This window comes from Ahaetulla prasina, chromosome 1, assembly GCF_028640845.1.
Source record: "Ahaetulla prasina isolate Xishuangbanna chromosome 1, ASM2864084v1, whole genome shotgun sequence".
NCBI lineage: Eukaryota > Metazoa > Chordata > Lepidosauria > Squamata > Colubridae > Ahaetulla > Ahaetulla prasina.
Window position 1 is genome coordinate 353,775,240 of NC_080539.1, and position 23,961 is coordinate 353,799,200.

Sequence of the window (23,961 nt, forward strand, 5' to 3'; positions counted from 1 at the left end):
TAGCGTCGTTTTGAGGGTAGGAGTTGAAACAGTTTATGTCCAGGATGCGAGGGATCTGCAAATATTTTCACGGCCCACTTCTTGATTCGTGCAGTATACAGGTCCTCAATGGAAGGCAAGTTGGTAGCAATTATTTTTTCTGCAGTTCTAATTATCCTCTGAAGTCTGTGTTTTTCTTGTTGGGTTGCAGAACCGAACCAGACAGTTATAGAGGTGCAAATGACAGACTCAATAATTCCTCTGTAGAATTGGATCAGCAGCTCCTTGGGCAGTTTGAGCTTACTGAGTTGGCGCAGAAAGAACATTCTTTGTTGTCCTTTTTTAATGATGTTTATGTTTAATGATGTTTATGATTCGGGTCTTTTCCCATGTAAGGTTGAAAGTATCTTGGCGACGTTTCGATGAGGTCTCACTCAAAACTCACTCAAAACACCAAAGCTCAGGAACAAAAGACTAGGACCATACCCACACAGGATGCTGCGAGGCAGCCGACCAATCTGAAAACAGCCACTCCATCTACCAATCAAGATGCAACCACACAACCAACCTGCTCACAGCAACACTCCGTACCTCCCCACCAGTATTTATAGAGAGATGGCAGCTCTGAAACGTCGCCAAGATACTTTCAACCTTACACAGAAAAAGACCCAAATATGCCAAGACCTACATACACACAAACAAACATGCACACGCACACGCATACACACACACACACACACACACACACACACACACACACATGTTTTCTGAGGTTTTCGCGGGTGTTTGTATGTAGGTCTTTGGTTATTCGGGTTTTCTCCCACGTAAAATTGGAAGTGTCTTGGCAATGTTTCGACGAAGTCTCATTCGTCATCTTCAGGCTTCAGCTTCGTGCTTCTAGGAGCAATGTGTGATTGCAGCTGTTTCTTCCTTTTTAACTGCTAGTGGGGGTTTGAACTGATTGGGTGGGAGCTTGGCTGTGCTCTGATTGGATGGGGGGGTTGTGCTCTGATTGGATGGGGGTGTGTCCTGTTTGGGTGGGGGCTTGGTTGTGCTCAGATTAGTCTGAGTTGCAGGGGGATTTGAGCTGGTGAGCTGCATTACTGTTGTTTGGCTTCGTGTTCGTGGTCGTGCTACATCTTCATAGTGGGTGTCAGTCTGCTGCATGTATGGATTGGAGGGGTTTGAAATGGCTAATGTTGCAGCTGCGGTCTGGCTTCTGGTCCTTGGTCGTGTTTCATGATCAGTGTGGGTTTGGGTCTGCTTTCTGGGTGGATGTGTGGTGGTGACATCCTGTGTGGACCTCGTGAGTGTGGGTCTGGTGTCATTCCTCGTGTTAGGGACTGGTTTGTCAACAAGGGCGGGTTTCCAAATGGCTGGTAGGCGGGAGGTATCATCTCGTTTGTTCATGCTGTGTGGACGTTTTTCTATCTTGATGGCTTCTCTGATTATTCTGTTGTTAAAGTGTTCAGTTTTGGCGATAGTTCTGGTCTTTTTAAAGTCAATATCGTGTCCTGTGGCTTTAAGGTGTTGGACCAGGGAAGAAGTTGGTTCCTCTTTTTTGACTGAGTTTGTCCAATGTATGTGGTGAGGCAGGCAGTGTATGGGATTTCATACACAACATCAAGACAGCATTCTGCACAAACCGAAAAATATCCACCATCCTAAGAAACCCCAAAGACAAAATTGAGTTAGAAAATCAAGGAGTATATGAAATCCCATGCACTGCCTGCCCCACCACATACATTGGACAAACCAACAGAAGAATAAGTGCACACATTGAAGAACACAAGAACTCAGTCAAAAAAGAGGAACCAACACCTTAAAGCCACAGGACACAATATTTAAAAAGAAGATTCTCTTCAAGTCCTTGAGACTCTAGAAAGAGTGCAGAAAAGAGGAACAAAGATGAGTAGGGGACTCGAGGATAAAACACATAAAAAACAGTTGCTGGAACTGGGTGTGTCTAGTTTAATGAAAAGAAGGACTAGGGGAAAAATGATAGCAGTGTTCTGATAGCTCAGGGGTTGCCTCAAAGAAGAGGGAGTCAAACCAGTGGTGAAATTCAAGTAATTTAACAACCGGTTCCCTGCCCTAATGATTTCTTCCAACAACCAGTTTGCCAAACTGCTCAGAAAGTTAACTGTTATGTATTCTTGTATGTACCTTTAAATATTTGGGCGGGAAATCAGCACGTTGCTGATTGGACGAAGCCGCCAGTAGAACTGTATAAAAGGAGAGGTTTTTCCCCCAGCCTGTTGCTGGGTTCACCCTATATTAAAGAGCTGTTGTCACTACCCTGGACTCCAGCCTCGTTACTTCCAGAACTTAACACTGGCGACGAAGGTGGGATCTCGAGGCTAAGGAGAACCAGAACCGAGCTGAAGCACGATAGACCCGAACCCAGCAAACACAGGGCAGAAAAGCGGAGATGGCCAGTTACACTCCGCCCGCACCGTTTGACCCGGCTAAAGAGAAATGGGGAACGTATATGACCCGTTTCGAAAGCTTTCTAGAAGCCAACGAACTGCAAGGAGTTCCAGATAACCGCAAAAGGGCTTATTTCTTAAGCCACTGTGGTCCGGAGGTCATTGATATCGCGAAGCCCTGGCAGAGCCAACGCCGTTACAATCGGTGTCGTGGCCAACTCTACAGACTTTACTAAAAACCACTGCACCAACGCCGTCCAAATACGTGCGGCGGTTTGAATTCGGAGAGCGAAGGCAGATGGAGGGCGAATCCATCGGTGACTACATGGCCGCCCTAAGGAAAGCGTCCAAGGACTGCGGATACCGCGACCTAGACGAGGTGCTCCTCGAGCAACTCATCCGAGGGGTCAGAGACATCCGTTTGCGGCGGCGGCTGCTAGCAAAGAGCAACCTAACGCTGGCCAACGCTCTGGACGAAGCCAGAGCACATGAAATGTCCACCCAAGCGGCGGAGACACTGCAAAAGCCTGTCCCACCAAAGGCGAGCGCGAAGCCAACTCCAGTGCACCAGGAGGAGGTTCAGACCGAATCCGACGGTGAAGATGAGGAAGGGGTCTGCCGAACCGAGAAACGCGACAAAGGGGACCGAGACGAATGCGGAAGCTGCGGTGGTCAACACCAGCGCCAACGCTGCAAGTTTAAGGACGCGACATGTCGGCGGTGCGGGAAGAAAGGGCACCTAGCTCAAGTTTGTCGAGCGGCCCAACCTTCCGCCGAAAATTCAAATCGGCCAATCAGAGCGGAATCGGCAAGGCGACCGCGATTGGCTCAAACAAAAAGGCGCGATTCAAACCAAACGACTGTGGTCATAGGCGCGCCTCGACCAGTGGAGAAGAAGATCTTCACCAAACCAAAAATAGAGGGAGTACGGTGCCGGCTCGAAGTAGACACGGGATCAGCGATCACCATCATGTCCTGGGACACTTTGGCGAAGTCACTGCCGTCAGTCGCGAAGCGCCACCTGCAAGCACAACGGCTACGAGTCCACGACTACCAGGAGAATCGCATCCCTGTTCGAGGGACCACCTCCGTCCGAGTCGAGTACGGACCACACAAGAAGACCCTGCCCATCACAATCGTCGAAGGGACCCTGCCCAGTCTGTTGGGACTAGACTGGTTTCGTGCCCTGGGCATGGGAGTGACTGGCATCTACAGAAGTGACTGTAACCTGAAAGACATTCTCTTTAACGAGTTCGAAGATGTCTTCAAGGACTGCCTGGGCAAGTACAAGGGGACCCCTATTTCCTTCAACTTAGACCCCCAGGTAGCTCCCATTAGGCTTAAGGCGAGGAGAGTCCCTTTTGCCCTAAAACCAAAAATTGACAAGGAGCTAGATAAGCTCATAAATCAGGGGATTTTGGTGCCAGTCGATCACGCAAAGTGGGAGACGCCAATCGTCACCCCAATAAAACCAGACGGGTCAATTAGAATTTGCGCTGACTACAAGGCGACGCTTAACAAAGCCTTACAGAAAAGCGCTTACCCGGTTCCCGTGGTGCAACACTTGCTGCACTCTTTGGGGCGAGGGCAAGTCTTTGCAAAGTTAGACTTGGCCCAAGCCTACCAACAACTGCCCGTAGACGCCCGCACAGCCGAAGCCCAAACGATTGTAACGCACAGGGGGGCCTTCAAGTGCACCCGATTGCAATTTGGGGTGAGTGTGGCACCAGGGCTGTTCCAAAACCTAATGGAACGACTTCTGCAAGGGCTCCCAGGGGTAGTTCCCTACTTCGATGATGTCCTGATTTCAGGGGAAAACGTAGAGGAATTGGGGGAGCGTTTGAGAAAGGTTCTGGGCATTTTCCGGACAGCCGGATTAAAAGTCAAGGTAAACAAATGCCAGATAGGGGTCGAATCCGTCGAATTCTTGGGCTACCGGATAGACAAGAAAGGAATTCACCCCACTGAGAGCAAGGTCAAGGCAATTAGAAAGGCTCCAGCGCCCAAAAACAAAGCAGAGCTCCAGGCATTCCTGGGGCTAGTGAATTTTTACGCGGTCTTTTTAAAAAACAAAGCGACCGTTGCTGAACCGCTGCATAGGCTTTTAGGAAAAAATACTGTTTGGTCTTGGGGAAAGTCGGAAAATAGGGCTTTCGAAGCAGTAAAAAACCTGCTCTCAAGTGACAGCCTGCTCATCCAATATCATAACTCATTGCCCCTAGTGCTGGTTTGCGACGCCTCCCTTATGGGGTGGGGCTGTACTCAGCCATAGACTTCCAAACGGCACAGAAGCCCCTATAGCTTTTACTCTAGAACGATGTCCTCCCAGAGAGGAACTACAGCCAATTAGATAAAGAAGCACTAGCCATTGTGTCAGGGTGAAAAATTCCACGAATATGTTTTTGGGCGGATTTTGAAATCGTGACTGACCACAGACCGCTACTAGGGATACTGGCTGGCGATCACCAACGCCTGTGGCACTTTCGCCACGCTTGACCCGATGGACTATTTTCTTAGCCGCTTATTCGTACAAGCTGCAGCATCGACCAGGAAAAGAAGTGGGGCATGCAGACGCGTTAAGCAGATGCCCACTACCAGGGGCCATCAAGACCCCACGCCGGGACGCCCATCCTGCTTATTGACTCTTTGGACTCTGGCCCAGTCACATCTAAGGAAGTGGCTCGGCATCATACCGGACATTATGTTAAGGACTGTACTCGGTTGGGTACAAGAGGGTGGCCGCTGCGCCGGGCGAACGCTTTAAGGAATTTGTTAAAAACGGATGAGCTCTCGGCTCAAGGGGTGCCTGTTATGGGGTGATCGTGTGGTAATCCCGATAAATTAAGGGAAAGGTACTGGACCTCCTCCACGAGGGCCACCCAGGGATCGTAAGGATGAAGGGGCTAGCGAGAAGCTATGTGTGGTGGCCACTCATGGACTCAGAGATTGCTGAGAGGGTGGGAAATGCCAGGCTTGCCAAGAGTCCAGACCCCTACCCCCAACAGCCCCAGTCAGGAATGGGAAAACCCCAAGGGCCCTGGTCAAGAATCCACATTGATTTTGCTGGCCCTTTCCATGGCCAAACTTTCCTAGTGGTTGTCGACGCATTCTCTAAATGGTTGGAGATCATACTCATGAAATCCACTACGGCCGAGGCAGTAATCGCAGCCCTGCGCCACCTATTCGCAACCCACGGGTTGCCTGACACTCTGGTGTCCCACAACGGCCCGCAATTCCACGGCAGCCCAATTTGAAGAATACTTGGCAGAGGAGGGCATCCGACATGCCCTCTCTGCGCCTTTCCACCCTGCGTCGAATGGCCTTGCAGAGCGTTCCGTCCGGAGCGCTAAGGAGGCATTGTCCAGGCTCAAGCCAGGTGACTGGCAAACAAAGATAGACTTCTTTCTGGCCGTTCAGCACAGAACCCCAAGCACTGCTACAGGCAGAAGCCCAGCCGAATTATTGATGGGACGGAAACTCCGGTGCCCACTTGACCGTTTGAGTCCCCATTACACACCAGAGGGTTACAAGGGGGAAATAGACAAAACAAGGGAATTGGGCATAGGCGACCGAGTGTGGGCCCGCAACTACGGGGACGGCCCAAGTTGGCTCGCAGGGCAAATAATAAAAGCAACCGGCCCAAAGTCATACTTGGTCGAATTACAAGACAACCGAGTATGGAGGCGCCACATAGATCAGATAAGGAGACGAATAACTGAACAAACTAAGCCACAGGAAACAAATTATGACCCCTCCTTATTTGAACCCACAGCTGACCATGACCCGGGGGAGGCGCAAGACTTAGCTGAGGTCCCGGAGGTCCAGCGACGCCATCAGGTTCCCGAGGGAAACGACAGGGAAAATTACAAAAGTAATCCAGGCCAAGAAAAAGAATCTGCAAATAATCCAGGGCCCGATGGCCTAGAGAAAGAGCTGGGAGGAGAAAACAGACCCTCCGAACAGCTCAAAACACCACCCAGGACTGAACCGCGCAGGTCTGAAAGAACTAGGAGACGCCCAGGTTATTTGCGTGACTACGTCGAAAAATAACATGTAAATAAAATGCAAATAGAGGCAAAGTGTTTTCTGGGAGGGGAGGAGTGTTATGTATTCTTGTATGTACCTTTAAATATTTGGGCGGGAAATCAGCACGTTGCTGATTGGACGAAGCCGCCAGTAGAACTGTATAAAAGGAGAGGTTTTTCCCCCAGCCTGTTGCTGGGTTCACCCTATATTAAAGAGCTGTTGTCACTACCCTGGTCTCCAGCCTCGTTACTTCCAGAACTTAACATTAACAACCGGTTCTCCTGAAGTGGTGCGAACTGGCTGAATCCCACCACTGAATCAAACTATTCTCCAAAGCACCTGAGGGTAGGACAGGAAGCAATGGGTGGAAAGAAGGAGAGAAGCAACTTAGAACTAAAGAGAAATTTCCTAACAGAACAATTAATCAGTGGAACAACTTGCCTCCAGAAGTTGTAAATGCTCCAACACTGGAAGTTTTTAAGACAAGATTAGATAACCATTTGTCTGAAGAGGTGTAGGGTTTCCTGTCTAAGTAGGGGCTGCACTAGAAGTTGACTACATTTATACCAACTAATACTGCATTCTGCTATTTGGGTCCAATTATTCATGACAAACAGCTTCCTTAATAATATAATGAAAGCCCATATCCATCTTTGGAATCTTGTAAACCTTTTTGTTTTCCTTTCAAAATAAATACATTGGGTATTCTTTTTAATTATTTTTCATTTTTGCCAATCTTGCAGATTTTTTTTTTCTGGGATTCAGATTGGTGCCATTTAAAACAATTCTTTTCAAAAAGTAATAGATTCGTTTTAATGGTCACATTTCTTTCATACAACTTTTAGTTTTCACTCGGGATGCAATTGTAACAGAATAACAGAGTTGGAAGGAACGTGTTTTTTTTTTATTTGCATTTATATCCCGCCCTTCTCCGAAGACTCAGGGCGGCTTACACTATGTCAAGCAATAGTCTTCATCCATTTGTATATTATATACAAAGTCAACTTATTGCCCCCAACAATCTGGGTCCTTATTTTACCTACCTTATAAAGGATGGAAGGCTGAGTCGACCTTGGGCCTGGTGGGACTTGAACCTGCAATAATTGCAAGCAGCTGCTGTTAATAACAGACTGTCTTAGAAGTCTGAGCCACTCAAGGACCCTTGAGTTGGAGGTCTTCTAATCCAACCCCCTGCTCAAGCAGGAAACCCTACACGTTTTTCTATTTTTTAAAAAATAATAATGTGGTGTAATTATTTTGAAATAGATCAAATGCAATTCCATGTATTTTACTGGGGTTTTTTTTTGTTAGTTGGATTGCCCTAACAAAAGTTTCTTCTTTGTGGGTTAATTGTCCCATTATTATCTCTCTTTTTTTGTATGCTAATTTTATACTCTGAGAATTTTGCAAACCCTTTAATTGTTTTCATCAGCTGTTTTATTACATATTGAGGTTGCATAAATGGTTAGTACTCCATCATCTGTGTAACATTTTAATTTATATTCCTCTCGTTGAATCTTAATGCTTGGAGAAAAGCATTTCTGAGATCCGATACAAAAGGGGTCAGATGTTGCGGGAATTAAATGCATTTCAAAAAAAACCCTGTTCCAGTTATTCAAAAAGTATTTATTGGAAGTGAATTTGTTTGAATGCCTAGCAGGTGCCAAAACATAGGACAAGGTGTGTTTTTTTTTTAATAGGTTGCAAATGGGATGAAAATACAGTGTTCAACTCTAATAGGAATCTTTTATTCTGGTGACAAATCTAATACAAAATAAAGCATTCAGCTAATTCAAATACACAGTTCAATCATCTGTTCATTGTGCAATATAAATCATCTGTTTTTAAAGCTGGTTCATTAAAATCTTGTTTGTTTTGTACAGTCATAGTTGTTCGAAGCGATGCTACTTTTTCCCCCTTGCCTTTGCAAAAACCTATTCTATTGCTTAACCCTTTACTCTTCATCTATGGTTAAAATTCAGTTTTGTTACTTCTGCCCACTTCTATGTATTGATATGTGTATAGATTCTACGTGTACAGGTAATCCTCGACTTACAACAGTTCATTTAGTGACCATTCAAAGTTACAACGGCACTGGAAAATGTGAGTTGTGGCTGTTTTTCCACAGTTATAACCAGGGGTAAAATTCAGCAGGTTCTGACAGGTTCTGGAGAACTGGTAGCGGAAATTTTGAGTAGTTCGGAGAACCGGCAAATGCCACCTCTGGCTGGCCCAGAATGGGGTGGGAATGGAGATTTTACAATATCCTTCTCAGAGGAGTGGGGAGGGAATGGGAATTTTGCAGTATACTTCCCCTGGAGTGAGGTGGGAATGTAGATTTTGCAGTATCCTTCCCCTGCTACGCCCACCAAACCATGCCCACAAAGCTACACCCAGAGAACTGGTAGTAAAAAAAAAAAAAATGAATGCCACCACTGGTTATAACCATTACGGCATCCCCATAGTCACGTGATCAGAATTCAGACATTTGGCAACTGACTCATATTTATGATGGTTGCAATGATACAGGGTCATGTGATGACAGTTTATGACCTTCTGGCAAACAAAGTCAGATTTACTTAACAACTGCGGCAAGAAAGGTCATACAATGAGCCAACATACACTTAAATATCTCGCTTAGCAACAGAAATGTTGGGCTCAATTGTGGTCGTAAGTCGAGGACTACCTGTATTCTATCTCCTGGTATAGATTCATGCATATACAGTTCATGGCTCCAACCTGTTTTGCTAGATATTTGCTCAGTTTTGCTTTTTCCTACTGGGACTCAATCTAAAAGTTGTGCAATAAGCAATATCCTCAGATGTAGGCATTAGGCAATTTCCCCTTTAGTTGCAACAATCTGCCTTTATCCACCTGGGATAAAAGTGCTGAGTTTCAAAGCCAAGCATTCTAATGCTGAGACCAGGAATAGGGAATCTGATATTGTTTATATTTTTTGCTTCTTAATGAAAATGCTATTTCCGATGTTATAATTAAAAGGGATGTGCTTGTTTCATCAGCAAGATAAAGATGCCTTTGAAGTAAGCTTGATTCTGGGTGATTGGAAATATCTAAGTTGCCTTTTTTTTTTGCAATGATTCAAAAGTTGTCTGAAAACTATCTTTATCTAAGACAGTAATGGCAAACCTTTTTGGCACCGAGTGCCAAAAAGGAGGCTCATGCACATGCTCGTCTGGGTTGCAACCCAGAAGAGTAGATGCCCAGGGTGCATGCGCGCACTTGAAAATCAACTTCTGTGTTGTGTCGTCCTCCCTCCTCTCCTCAGCCGGGCCCCTCCCATCTACACCCGGGCCTGTTATCAGACTCGGAGTCTGATAATGAAGATGAACGGCCTGTCATGCCTCCAGCCCCAGGCCCTGGCCCCATGCCCGGACAGGATGTCAGGAATGAACAAACAAACCTCACTCGTACAGCGTGTGAGCAGGGAGCCAGCCACGTGCTGGAATTACCGATAGCAGATTCAGCTGAAGAGAATTCACAGTGGGAGGATCCTCACTTCTGGAGATCTGAGAGGCGATGCCAGCAGAAGGAGGGGGGGCAGGCCTGGATAAATGCTGAGTCATAGAGCCACACCCCACAGCCTATATAAAGGACCTGCTTATGGCATTCCAACCTTGAGTCAAGCAAAGTCTCATCTAGTTTGCTGAAGTCACAACTTGGACTCCTGCCTGCCCTGAGAAACCTTGAAAGAATTTGGCAAAGCTGCAGAGGCTTCGTTGCCACATTTGATACAAACTTCATTGACCCGGTCGTCGGAGGGGGAGTGGCACATGACATTCTGGTTTTTGGCATGCACATGTGCGCTGGCTAGCTAGTCTTCTGAGTTTCTGGTGACGATCAGGTGGCTGGCGTGCATAATCATGCAGGAAAACAAAAGACCAGCTCTTCCAGTTTCCGACACTGCCGCATGCACGAAGGCCAGCTGATTGTCACACACACACATGCACACCAGAAACCTGGAAGAGGAACGAACGATGCCACATGTGCCAAGTGACATGTCTCCGCATGCTACTTCGGGCATGCGTTCCATATGTTTGCCATCACAGTTCTAAGTTATTTTTGTACTTCTCACCCTAATCCGCTGCTCTGAAATTCTCCTATGTAAGCCCTGATAAGTCCTAACCCTGCTTAACATTTTGAGATTGATGTCATCTGAATTGTCCTTAATTAGAGGTAATGAATAAATTAGAAGGAGATTTTTGGAAAAAGTCAACTTGAAGATGAGTATTTTTGAGCTAGATTTCATCAGCTGCTCTTTCCTCTGGTTCCCTTGAATTAATAGTAATTTTAGTGATTCCTCAGAAAAGTTGTTTTGTTATACAGTTTTCCCCAGTTTGGATGTTTACATTTTCTGGTTTTGTGCAACCTAGTAGCTCAGGGGTTAAGACGCTGAGCGTGTCGATCGAAAGGTCGGCAGTTCAATATGGTTTCCAGGCCTGACAGCCACCTTGGGTAACAGGCTGAAACCAGCTGAGTGGGAGCCTGTCCAGATGGCCCCCTCCCTAATTCCCAAGTAGTTATGGCAAAAGCGAAAGCTTGCAAGACATTCAACCCGCGAAGCATGCCTACTCTATCTGATTTGGTAGAAGGAGTAGCTCCTTAGTGAAACGTGGTCCATCAGATAACTTGCTCTGTGTATTGACTTGTTCTGATGAAGTTACCAAATTAGGATATAAGGTCTGCAAGCAAACAACCCAAGCTCAGACGAACCCAAGAAGTCTAAAGGTGAGCATAATATTGCTCGCAGATTGCTTGTGGGGGGCACATTATATACCTCTGTGGACCAATCTGAACATTGGAAGTTTTCCACCAAGCCTGTCTGTTCTCACTTTCTCTGCCACCTGGGTCACTTACTCCCCGGACACTGCTGCAATGCTTTGATTGATGCTTCACATTTTCTCAGTTGCAAGACAATTATTATTATTGGGTGTCATCTCCCCACCCATCTTTCAATGGCACATCAAGGGACTTTTCCACCAGGTTTTTCTGTAGTTATTTCAAGCTGTGACAAGTAATAGCAAACTCCATTATTGTTTTATAATGGCTTAGCCAGGGTTCAAGAAATTTAGGGGTAAAATCCAGCAGGTTCTGACAGGTTCTGGAGAACCATTAGTGGAAATTTTGAGCAGTTCAGAGATCCGGTAGTGGAATTTTTGAGTAGTTTGGCGAACAGGTAAATACCACCTCTGGCTGGCCCCAGAGTGGGGTGGGAATGGAAATTTTGCAGTATTCTTCCCCTGCCACGCCCACCAAGGCACGCCCACCAAGCCACACCATGTCCACCAAGGCACACCCACCAAGCCACACCATGCCCACCAAGGCACGTCCACAGAAGTAGTAAAAAAAATTGGATTTCACCACTGACTAAATTGTTTTAGTCCTGGTTTTATTTATTTATTTTATTTATTTTATTAAATTTTTATACCGCCCTTCTCCCGAAGGACTCAGGGCGGTGTACAGCCAAAGTAAAAACAAAGATATATACAGTTTAAAACAACAATTAAAAAGAGCAAATTTTAAAGGCCGATTATTAAAATTTAAATTAAAAAGTTAAAAAATATTAAAAACCCAATTAAAATACATCACTAATTATGCCAGTCCCGCTTTAATGAATAAATATGTTTTGAGCTCACGACGGAAGGTCCGAAGATCGGGCACTTGACGCAGACCGGGGGGAAGTTCGTTCCAGAGCGTCACTGCCCCCACAGAGAAGGCCCTACTCCTGGGGGCCGCCAGCCGACACTGTTTGGCGGACGGCACCCTGAGGAGACCCTCTCTGTGTCTTGGTCGGTGGGAGGCAAAAGGTAACAGCAGGCGGTCTCGTAAGTACCGGGTCCTAAGCCATGGAGCGCTTTAAAGATAGTTACCAAAATCTTGAAGCGCACGAAAGACCACAGGAAGCCAGTGCAAGCTACGGAGCAGCGATGTCACTGACTAAATTGTTTTAGTCCTGGTTTTAGTCCTGGTTTTAGTCCCTGCCTGACATTGCAAAAACAAGCAGTCTGTGTAGATATTTTTTTAAAATTTATTTTCTTCTATTTTATGCACCATATACTTTTTTTTTTTGGTCTCACATACATAATTTCTGTAGCACACATGATCCTCACCGGGTTAAACCTGGACTGAAAATTAACTCTAAATTCTATAGAGTCTTAGTTAATGTTTCACATCCTGTGCTTTCCCGCACCCCAAGGATTAGAACTCAGCTGCCTGGTGAAATTAAGACACGTGGAGGGCTCTTACTTTATTTAATGATGATTGAATCTTGTAATCTCTGCATCTACAACAGGCAATCAGGAAGTCTGTCCCGTCCTCAACGGCAGCCAGGTTTTCATTATGGGTTGTGTAAAAAAGAAAAGAGGATGAATCCCATCATGTCGACTCCTTAATTTTATTGTCCTCATTAAAGTGCTTTGCTCGTGTAATGAGCAAGATAATACATTTCAAGCAGCATATATAATGAAAAAGGAAGAATAATGAAAAGTTAATTTTGTATAAATTAAGAGGAAAAATACCTTGAGTTAAAATTAAAAATATAAAGTTTCCTTCTGGGGATTTTGGAGATTAATAAAAGGGTGATGAATGCCACCCTTATCCATTAATACTTTGCAGGGAAAACAATATTGCTAAATACATGGCATTTTCTCAACCTGCAAGAATATATTTATTGAGGAGCTGTGTGTATAGGTATATATGTACATGCAAACATACATAGTGAAATTTCTTCAAGTGCATACAGGTAGTCCTCAATGTACGACCACAATTGAGTTCAAATTTTCTTTTGCTAAGCAAAATATTTGTTAAGTGAATTTTGCCCCATTTTATGACTTTTCTTGTCACAATTGTTAAGGGAATCAATGCAGTTGGTAAACTAGTAACATTTTGTTTTAAGTGAAATGGATTTCCCTGTTGATTGAGCTTGTCAGAAGGTTGCAAGAGGTGATCCCATGACCCCAGGGCACTGCAACCGTCATAAATATGAATCAATTGCCAATATCGGAATTTTGATCATGTGACCATGGGGATGCTGCAATGGTCGTAAGTGTGAAAAAAATCTCATATTTAAATTATAGGCTAAATTGAATAAGTTTTTTAATTCTGGTTTTATTGTGTTGTATGTGATTGTTATTTTATCTGGCTGTTAACCGCCCTGAGTCCTTCGGGAGAAGGGCGGTATAAAAATTAAATTATTATTATTATTATTATTATTATTATTATTATTATTATTATTAGTAGTAGTAGTAGTAGTAGTAGTAGTAGTCATCAGTTTTTTCAGTGACGTTGTAACTTTGAACGGTCATTAAATGAACTTTTGTAAATTGAGGACAAATTTACTATTTCCTTCCTCCCGCTGTTTTCATCTCCCAGTTTCCTCTAACCCCTAGAATTCCCCAGTGGTTTCTTATCTATGTAGTTATCAGGTCTGACCTTGCTTAGCTGTTGAAGACTATCAAACATTGCTCAGGTTTTATTCCCTGCTGAAAGATGATTATTATTTGCAAATAGCAATAGCACTTAGACTTATATACCGCTTTACAGTGCTTTACAGCCCTCTCTAAGAGGTTTACAGGGTCAGCATATTACCCCCAACAAACTGGGTCATCATTTTACCCACCTTGGAAGGATGGAAGGCTGAGTCAACCTGGAACCTGGTGAGATTTGAACTGCCAAATTGCAGTCAGCCGGCAGTCAGCAGAAGTAGCCTGCATTCTAGCCACTGCACCACGGCGGTGGCTTTTATAGATAGTCACTTAGCAACTGTTTGAAATTACAGCTGACCCCACCCCCCAGGGGTACTTAAGACCCAGTTCCAAAATTCCAATGGTGGCCATAGTCACATGATCATATTTTAGGTAGTTGACAATCGGCCTGCGTTTGCAGCATCCTGCAATCATATGACTATGTTTTTAGACATTTTTTGTTAAAAACTAGCATTTACTTCCTGTTTTGTCCAGAACCAGCCAATAGCGAACCATTGGTTCACTTAATGATTGCAGCATTTGCTTAACAGTAGCGTTAGTAGATTTTTAACCATGGTGTTTGCTTAATTATCGCCACAAAACAGGTCATAAAATAGGGCCAATCACATGGTTGAACTGATTTACAACTGTCATGATTTATGACTGTGATGGGCAGGGTCTATTATGGTCATAAATTGAGAATTACCTGCATTGCAGTGTTCTTTTCCAGCCAGTCAAGGAACCGTGTCTTTTCCAAGTTATTCCATATCACCCCCATTCCACCATCCTCATATCTGCACTTTCTTTTAACAGGCAATCCATTTTCCTTGGCCACGGAGCATGTCAAACACTGCCGGTTTGTTGTTTGTGTTAGAAATAAATTTTACCAAGTTTGTTTCGGAGCCAGAATGAAGGCAGTTGCTTGAATACGAGCTGAACTTTATTTCCAAGATTACAGCATACTGAATCAGCTGTTGGAGATGACTACCCAGAGCCCTTCCCCAAGAACTCTTTATCTGGAGAAAGACCTGTTCCTCACCCTGTAGGAATTCCAAGAAAGTAAACTTAAGTCATGTTTCCTAGAGGGAGCGCTCTGGAGTCCAGCAATCTGCTTGGTTGCAGTTTCTGCTTATTTAGCATTGCAGTTAGAAATGGCAATCTCTTTTGAGAAAGGATCTTTTGTTATTTAATTAAGAAGATCTCTGTTCACTTGGATAGGCTGGTGCTTTCTTCTACTTTATAATCCACTGTTGAATCCACTGAAATTTCTTATCTTAAGACCCAGTTGTAATTTTTAATCCTTTGTACCAGAGGTGACCATCACATAATGTAACAACCAGTTACTGAAAATGTGAGCCTGCGTGCACGCTTGCTTCGGATGCATGCGCACCATCCGTGCCTCTGTGTGGCATCACAAAAACCTCGCTCGCACATGCTTTCTACACATGCATGCAGCGCCAAAAAACATGGCAATTTGCTCACGTGCGCCTTCTGTACATGCATGTGGCATAAAAAACACAGTGATATAGGACGGTATTATGCCCCAGGTGGCTGGGCGGGCCCACCTGCAGATCACAACTACAGGTTCATCCGAACCGGTCCAAATCAGCAGCAGCCCACCACTGCTTTGTACTGATAAATAGAAAGAAAACTGTACAGGTGATTCTTAACTTAAAACCACAATTGGAAGTGAAATTTTAGTTGCTGAGCAATGTAGTCATAAAGGGAGGTATGACGTGACCACACTGCTCAATGACTGCAATCCTGGCACTTCCAGCTGCTGTTGTTAATTGAGAATTTCAAGTTGTTAAGCGGAGGGAATCCCAAATAAGGAGCATGCCATTCTTTCTCCTAGTGTGATTATTGCCATTTAAATAAATTTCCTTCTCCCATTATGCTATTTGGAGAAGGAATGGTGCACACGATTTGGAGAATGAGGTCTTCTGTGAGAACAGGGCTCCTGACATTTCTCCAAATAGTGTGTCCAGTTGGAGACCCAAAAGAAACCAGAAGTTTTCTGAAGAATGGGGAGCATGACTTGGGGTTATGCAGTTTGAAAATGGTGCAAGGTAGCAAAGTTAGCACAATTTTAGGAGCTCCAAGCTCCCAAAAAATTGTTTATGACTTGGAGTGAAAGGGATTTGTATCATACTGAGTAGACCAGCAATGGAAACAGATTTATTTGCCTATTTGATTTCTGTGGCCACCCATCTCAGCAACATACTCGAGGCAAAGTACATCATAAAAAACAATTAACAGTATGAAATAAATATATATGGCTCCAATAAACTTGTTACTATTGGTGTTAATACAACAAGGAAACACATTCGGGCTCTTGGCACACTCGAGGGCCTGGCCTGGTTGCACATAGAAGATGTCAGCCTACTATCAACCTTACGAGGTAGATTAGTCAGGAACACAACCAAATGAACTGATTCTATTTTATTGTAAGGCTGTGTTGACAGAACTTTGCATGTCTGAAAGAGCAATTCTCCGTCTATCTCGTTTATGGCCTGAGAAACTAGGGAGGGTCTCATTGAGCCTCTTTGTCCTACCCACTGTACAACTGCAGGCTATGTTGCCTCTTATCCAATTGTTCCCTAGACATTCTCTTAAGGTTTTTCCAACATACCATTGTATCTATTGCACCTAGATAGGCAACTTTGAAAAGATGTCTGACTATCTATTGACAACAGAATATATGATCTATTACCGGTAAATCTTTATAACTTACTATTCTGTCTCTGATACTAAATATTTATTTTTGTTCCTTAATGGCAAAGTTTGGTCCATTAATCTGAATCATATAACAACAATAAGAACAACAAAAAGGCAAAACAGCAGCAACAACAATTAAAAAACAGTACTCCAAATGTTGTTTGTACATATCCCCCACCCAGTCTTCCTAGCTCAAACTCTTTGCTGATGTCAGCAAAGGTAGTCCACACTAGGAAACCAAAGGTCTGGATGCCAATGCTACTTGTATTATAAGATTATAGTAACAGAATCTTGCAAATCTGGATGTTCCTTTACATGCAAGAGAACTAGGGAGAGTCAAATCTGAGGTACTTTTTCAAATTACGTTCCTTGCTTTGGACTCAGATTTCTTTTCCCATTGTCTTGATTGCAGCTCATCTTCCTATTCCTCAGTTATTCTGACAGTTCATTACAACTGATGAGTTTTCCTTTCTGCTTGTCTTTACAGCCCCACCTACAGTGAGGATTATCCATTCGGGCCTCGCCTGTAACATTGAGGAGGAGCGGTATTCGGAAAGAGTGTACACCATCCGTGAAGGGGAGACCCTGGAGCTGACGTGTTTGGTTACAGGCCATCCCCGGCCACAGGTGAGCCTCCTGCTGTGATGATTTGCATTTTCTATCCACCCTGATTTTCTCTTCCATGGCTTTTTGTTATCTATCTTGGGTTGCAACCTCAGAAAATAGTAGAGAGTTGGCCACAGAAAGCTACTGTATGTCTTCCCAGGGTCATGATAGCCAAATTTTTCTAGGATGTTTTGAGATGTACATGGTAATATTAATATAGGGTTAAGGTGTACCTTAGGAGTGATGTGGTGGCTCAGGGGCTAAGACGCTGAGCTTCTCAATTGAAAGGTCAGCAGTTCAGCAGTTTGAAATCCTAGTGTCATGTAATGGGGTGAGGTCCTGTTACTTGTCCCAGCTTCTGCTAACCTAGCAGTTCAAAAGCACCTAAAAAATGCAAATAGAAAAATGGGGACCACCTTTGGTGGGAAGGTAATAGCATTCTGTGAGCCTTTGGCGTTGAGTAATGCTGGCCACATGACCATGGAGACGTCTTCGGACGGCGCTGGCTCTTTGGCTTTGAAATGGAGATGAGCACCGCCCCCTAGAGTTAGGAACGACTAGCACATATGCGTGAGGGGAACCTTTACCTTTACCTTTTAAGGTGTACCTTGATTGTACAAAGAATGATTTGTACAGAGTGGATCCAAATATTTTGAGGTAGATATTCTGAATTCTACCATTCAAAACCAAATAAGGGAAACAGGGAGCAACACTGGAATTTTCTTAATGTCCTTTATATTACCTCAGGCCTTTTAATGCTGTTGCATTTCTGCTACTGTGTGGTCTTTTAAGGAGTGCTGTGTTTATCTCTGCTGTTTTTTTCTGAACTGCCCTTTGGATTGCTTTTTAATAGCATTTCTCCGGTTGTCTTGAGTGGAAAAAGTCTTGGTTTAATTGCTTGTTTGGTGCTTATTTTTGTTGACCAGAGAATAAGAGTTTCTGAATGCTCATTTCATTGAAAACTGTAAACAGAAGCCTTAAATGGTCAGCATTAAAGAGCAACTAAATGAAAATGGGTGAATTGTGACCAGTGCCTGAAAGCAAGAAACTCTAAGTAAAGAGAATTGTGCTTATTTTAACTTTCCTTTTTTTGTTTCAGTTCTGCATTTTTAGATGTTTTCATGCAACAAAAATTGCACTGAATAATGATGTCTTGGCAGACAGCTTTGTCTTTTGTTCAGTATTGCCCTTAACACACACAATATTGTGTACATTTTTAAAATTCTGCAGCCATTGTTTTTACTACAGTATTACCTTAGGATATTGAAAGAAGTGCAGAAATCTTCTGCATCAATGAATCAATGAACCGAGTTTATGTATTAGGTTTGGAAGTGCTAACTAGATTAGAATAGAATAGAATAGAATAGAGTAGAATTTTTATTGGCCAAGTGTGATTGGACACACAAGGAATTTGTCTTGGTGCATATGCTCTCAGTGTACATAAAAGAAAAGATACGTTCATCAAAGTACAACATTTACAACACAATTGATTACAATTAGTTTACATTTAAAAGCTAACGGAAAACACAACAAACATAAAGGAGTTTATATTACTCACTCTGAATGGGGCACATTGTTACTGATATATTTCTTAGTCTATTAAGATTCCTATCCCACTTGTCATTCAAGAATTCATGGCAAATTCATTCACGTCCATTACTTTTTCAATCTTATTTCAGAGATTTAAGAGGGCAATCACAGCAGGACCATCCACTGAAAAGATTGAACATGTTTTATTAGAGGTAGTCTTTGATTTACAAGTGGGACCATAATTTCTGGGTTTTTTTTAAGTGAATTGTGTCTGCTTTTACAACCTTTTTTGCCACGGTTGTTAAGTGAATCGCTGTAGTTGTTAAACAAATCATGCAGCCATTAAAAAAATTTGGCTTCCCTCATTGACTGTGCTTGTCAGAAGATGGCTGGGAAGGTTACAAAAGGTGATTACGTGACCCCGGGACACGGCAACCATCATAAATATATACCAATTGCCATTTGCTCAAATTTCATGTGACTATGGGAACCTGCAATGGTCATAACTATGAGAACCAGTCATAACTAATTTTTGTTAGCACCATTGTAATGTTGAAGGGTTGTTAAATGAATGCTTATTATCAAGAACTACCTGTATGCCTTTTTGTTGTTAGTTGCGAAGTCGTGCCCGACCCATCGCGACCCCATGGACAACGTTCCTCCTGGACTTCCTGTCCTCTACCATCCTCTGGAGTCCATTTAAACTGTATGCCTTAAATGTTCATATTACGGGGAATGTTCCTTCTGAAGCTGATTTAAAGAACAAACCTTGAATATGTTTTGCCTTTATGTCATAGTAAACATGCGATCAAGTCAAAGTATTGGATTGCCTTGTCATTTCATCTGCTGAGTGCTGGTTGCAAACTTTTTTTAAAAAGCTAAGTGATTATAGGTTCTAAAACTATGGTTTTAGAAGCAAAAGGTTTTTAGTTTAGTCTAGTTTAAAGGCAGACAGTTGAGAATATAAATTCAATCCACACATTGTAGATTGTCTTTTTCGCTGTCCTGTTCATGGTTTACATTGAACCTGATCATTTGTCTATTCTTAATTTCTGGTGGCAATTGGAAAGGACTAGTGTCCATTGAAGTGGAACTAATTATCAAAAATTTCAGTTTGTTGCCAAAGTTCACAGCCAGTTTTAATTGTGCTTCTGCACATTTTGTGCATCCTATCAGGCTACATATAGAGGGGAAAAAACACTCTGTACACAGTTCAGAATTTGCTGCCTGGACTTATTTCTTTCCATTCACTATCAATGAAATAGGAATGAGATACAAGCTCAAAGCTAACGGGAGCTGAGGAACTAAGTCTCTTGATACATTAGGCTGACTCACTGGTCTTGACCTCAGCTAGCTCAGAACATTGCAAAGTAGCCGGGCACTCACATTCAATTGTAAACAAGGTCATAGACTGACTGGCAATCCAACATCTCTTTTGATAATAGACAAAGGCATCAAATAGAAATAGTATCCAGGGGGAATTCCAGAAGCACTCCAGGGGTCAAGTGACTGAGGTCCCAGAAAGCTATTTAGAGTCCATGGCCAATGCATAATTACTGTTTCAGCACTGACATCAACAATGACTACTTTTCTTTTACAATGAAAACCCTAGGCTGGCTAATTATGAAACTAAAGCTCTTATGAAACCAAGTCCCAACTGCCAGGCATCTCAGAAGAATTTTTAACTTGAATTTTAGTCCAAAGGCCAACAAGCCGCTCTTTCTTGTGAGTCAATCTTTATTTACTCATTAGATGATTTGGTCCATTATATCTTATTATATCCATTACATAAATTATATATAACTACATCTGATTGTGCGTAAGCTAGAAAGCGGCTTTTATCCCTTCTCATCCAATCCCTTGTTCAATGCAGGAATCTATTCAACTCTCCCTGTAGAACCATAAAATGAATGAGTTGGTTGAAATGTCTATGCCCTGCATTTTTTGAGGTTCGTCTTTGCTTTAGAAAGTCCAGATTGCTTTCCTCCTTGACAAAACAGCACACAATTTGGTCAGCTGCTGTTATATGTTTTGAGTATGGATTTAATATTTTTTTTGTTTACATTTATACCCCGCCCTTCTCCGAAGACTCAGGGCGGCTTACAATGTATAAGGAATTTTCTGGAATATTGCCAAACTCAGCAGAAGTCTGGTGTTTGTCTGGAACAGTGCTAAGTCCACATCCATCTCCTTCTGATATGTGTCAAATCTTTGTCCATAAAGAGCCCAACTATCCAGAAATATCATCTGAGAGGCTTTCATTGAACTGAGCCACACAAAACACTTGCACAAAAACAGTTTCATTAGAACAATAAACTAGCTGTGTTTAGTTGTCTCAAAGGTGCTTTTTCAGGAGGCAACTAGACTTTCTTCTTTTATTTTTTGAAGATATTTCCCTTCTCGTCCAAGAAGCTTCTTCAGCTCTGACAGGGTGGTGGGGAATGGAAGGATTTATATTCCTTGCAGACTGCTGGTCATTTGCATCCTTTTAGAGGGCTATTGAAGCACTTGGAAGTTTATCTGTATCCTCAGGGCTGCCTGAGCAGTGCTCCTGGTTCTGCAAACTTTCCTCTGGAAATCCATTCTAACTCCCACACCACTCAAAGGGTGTTCCCTGAGGATGACTGAAAATCTCTACAGACTTTTAGCTGGTTTAATTTTGTCAAAATTGATTTCCTGAACAGATCTAGTCCTTTTCAATAACAGTGCTTAGGAGATATTCACTTATCAGCTGGTGAAAGCTGATGCTGATGTTTCTTGGAATCAGAGCAGAAATGCTAAACAGGGAAGCTTGGATGGAAATTGCTCATTAATAAAAAGTGAAGAAGAATTAATTTTGAGGGAGATGTTATCTGTATTTGGTGAGTTTCTGAATGCAGGTAGTCCTCAATTTCGTTTAGTGACCGTTTGAAGTTACAATGGCACTGAAAAAAATGATTTATGACTGTTTTTCACATTTATGACCATTGCAGCATCCCTATGCTCACATGATGGTTGCAGTGTCCCAGGACTGTGTGATCATTTTTTGTGATCTTCTGACAAAGATCGGGCCGCGGCTGGGGCTCTGGACCGTGTCGTGCTGTTGCGGCCTCTGACCCGGCGTAGATCTCACTTGGCTCCTTGGTTCTCCGAGGAGCTGAGGGAGATGAAACGCCGGAGAAGATGCCTAGAGAGCACCTGGAGGTCTAGCCGTTCCGAGGCTGATCGGACACTAGTGAGGTCTTTTACTAAGACCTATCTAGTGGCAATGAGGGAGGTGAAACGTTCTTACGTTTCCACCCTCATTGCATCGGCAGATAACCACCTGGCTGCCCTATTTCGGGTAACCCGTTCCCTCCTTCATCAGAAGGTGCGGGATGACCCCTTACAGGGACGTGCTGAGGAGTTTAACAGTTATTTATACGATAAAATCGTTCAGCTTCGGGATAGTCTGGACCAAAATTGCGATGATCCAAGCAAGATGACGGAGCCTCGTCTTGTTGAGGTTGTTTGGGATGAGTTTGATTCTGTGGCTCTCGAGGACGTGGACAGGTTGCTGGGGAGGTTACATGCAACTACATGTTTACTGGACCCGTGTCCCTCCTGGTTAGTACTGGTTACTCAGGAGGTGACACGAGGCTGGCTCCGGGGAATTATAAATGCCTCTTTGGTGGAAGGGGTTTTCCCCGCTGCCTTGAAAGAGGTGGTGGTGAGACCCCTCCTCAAGAAGCCTTCCCTGGATCCAGCTATTTTGGGGAATTATCGTCCAGTCTCCAACCTTTGCTTTGTGGCGAAGGTTGTAGAGAGTGTGGTTGCATGGCAGCTTCCCCAGTACCTGGATGAAGCTGTCTATCTAGACCCGTTCCAGTCCGGCTTCCGGCCCGGTCATAGTACGGAGACAGCTTTGGTCGCGTTGGTGGATGACCTCTGGAGGGCCAGGGATAGGGGTTGTTCCTCTGCCCTGGTCCTATTAGATCTCTCAGCGGCTTTCGATACCATCGACCATGGTATCTTGCTGCACCGGTTGGAGAGTTTGGGAGTGGGAGGCACCGTTTATCGGTGGTTCTCCTCCTATCTCTCCGACCGGTCGCAGATGGTGTTGACAGGGGGGGCAGAAATCGACCGTGAGGCGCCTTACTTGTGGGGTGCCTCAGGGGTTGATTCTCTCGCCTCTCCTGTTCAACATCTACATGAAGCCGCTGGGTGAGTTCATCAGTGGTTTCGGGGTGAGTTACCATCTGTACGCTGATGATACGCAGCTGTACTTTTCCACCCCGGACCACCCCAACGGTTGTCAAGTGCTGTCCCGTGTCTGGAAGCCGACGGGTCTGGATGGGGAGAAACAGACTCAAGCTCAATCCTCCAAGACGGAGTGGCTGTGGATGCCGGCACCCGGTACAGCCAGCTGCAGCCACAGCTGACTGTTGGGGCGAGTTATTGGCCCCAATGGAAAGGGTGTGAAATGGAAAGCGGCCGTCTCCAGGAGGGCTTTTACCAAGCACGCTTGGTTCGCCAGTTGCGCCTTCCTTGACCGGGATGCCTTATGCACGGTCACTCACGCTCTCGTCACTTCGCTTGGATTATTGCAATGCTCTCTACATGGGGCTGCCTTGAAGTGCACCCGGAGGCTGCAGCTAGTCCAGAACGCAGCTGCGCAGGTTATAGTGGGAGCAACTCGTTGTTCCTTGTAACACCGATCCTGCGCAGCCTGCACTGGTTTCCTGTGGTCTTTCGGGTGCGCTTTAAGATCTTGGTTACCACCTTTAAAGCGCTCCATGGCTTAGGACCCGGGTACTTACGGGACCGCCTGCTGTTACCTCATGCCTCCCACCGACCCGTACGCTCACACAGAGAGGGCCTTCTCAGGGTGCCGTCCGCCAAACAATGTCGGCTGGCGGCCCCCAGGGGTAGGGCCTTCTCTGTAGGAGCTCCTGTGCTCTGGAACGAACTTCCCTCGGGTTTACGCCAAGTGCCTGATCTTCGGACTTTTCGCCGTGAGCTGAAAACGCACCTATTTATTCAAGCGGGACTGGCTTAAAGGTTTTATTAAATTTTAATTGGGGTTATTATTTTAGGGTTTTAAATTTTTAAATTTCAGCCATTTGTAATATGCTCAGTTTTAAGTTTCTGTTTTAAATGTGAATATTGTGGGTTTTTTTAATTTTTGGCTGTACACCGCCCTGAGTCCTTCGGGAGAAGGGCGGTATAAAAAT

The 23,961-nt window shown here is 44.1% G+C and overlaps 1 protein-coding gene across 1 annotated transcript in view; it reads left to right on the top strand.

Moving 5' to 3' along the window:
• Positions 1-23,961, top strand: part of MDGA2 (MAM domain containing glycosylphosphatidylinositol anchor 2) — a 732,231-nt gene that overhangs the window by 216,539 nt on the left and 491,731 nt on the right. Inside the window, exon 3 of the mRNA XM_058163141.1 lies at positions 17,121-17,260. Coding sequence (XP_058019124.1) covers positions 17,121-17,260 — 140 coding nt within the window. The remainder of the gene's footprint in view (positions 1-17,120; positions 17,261-23,961) is intronic.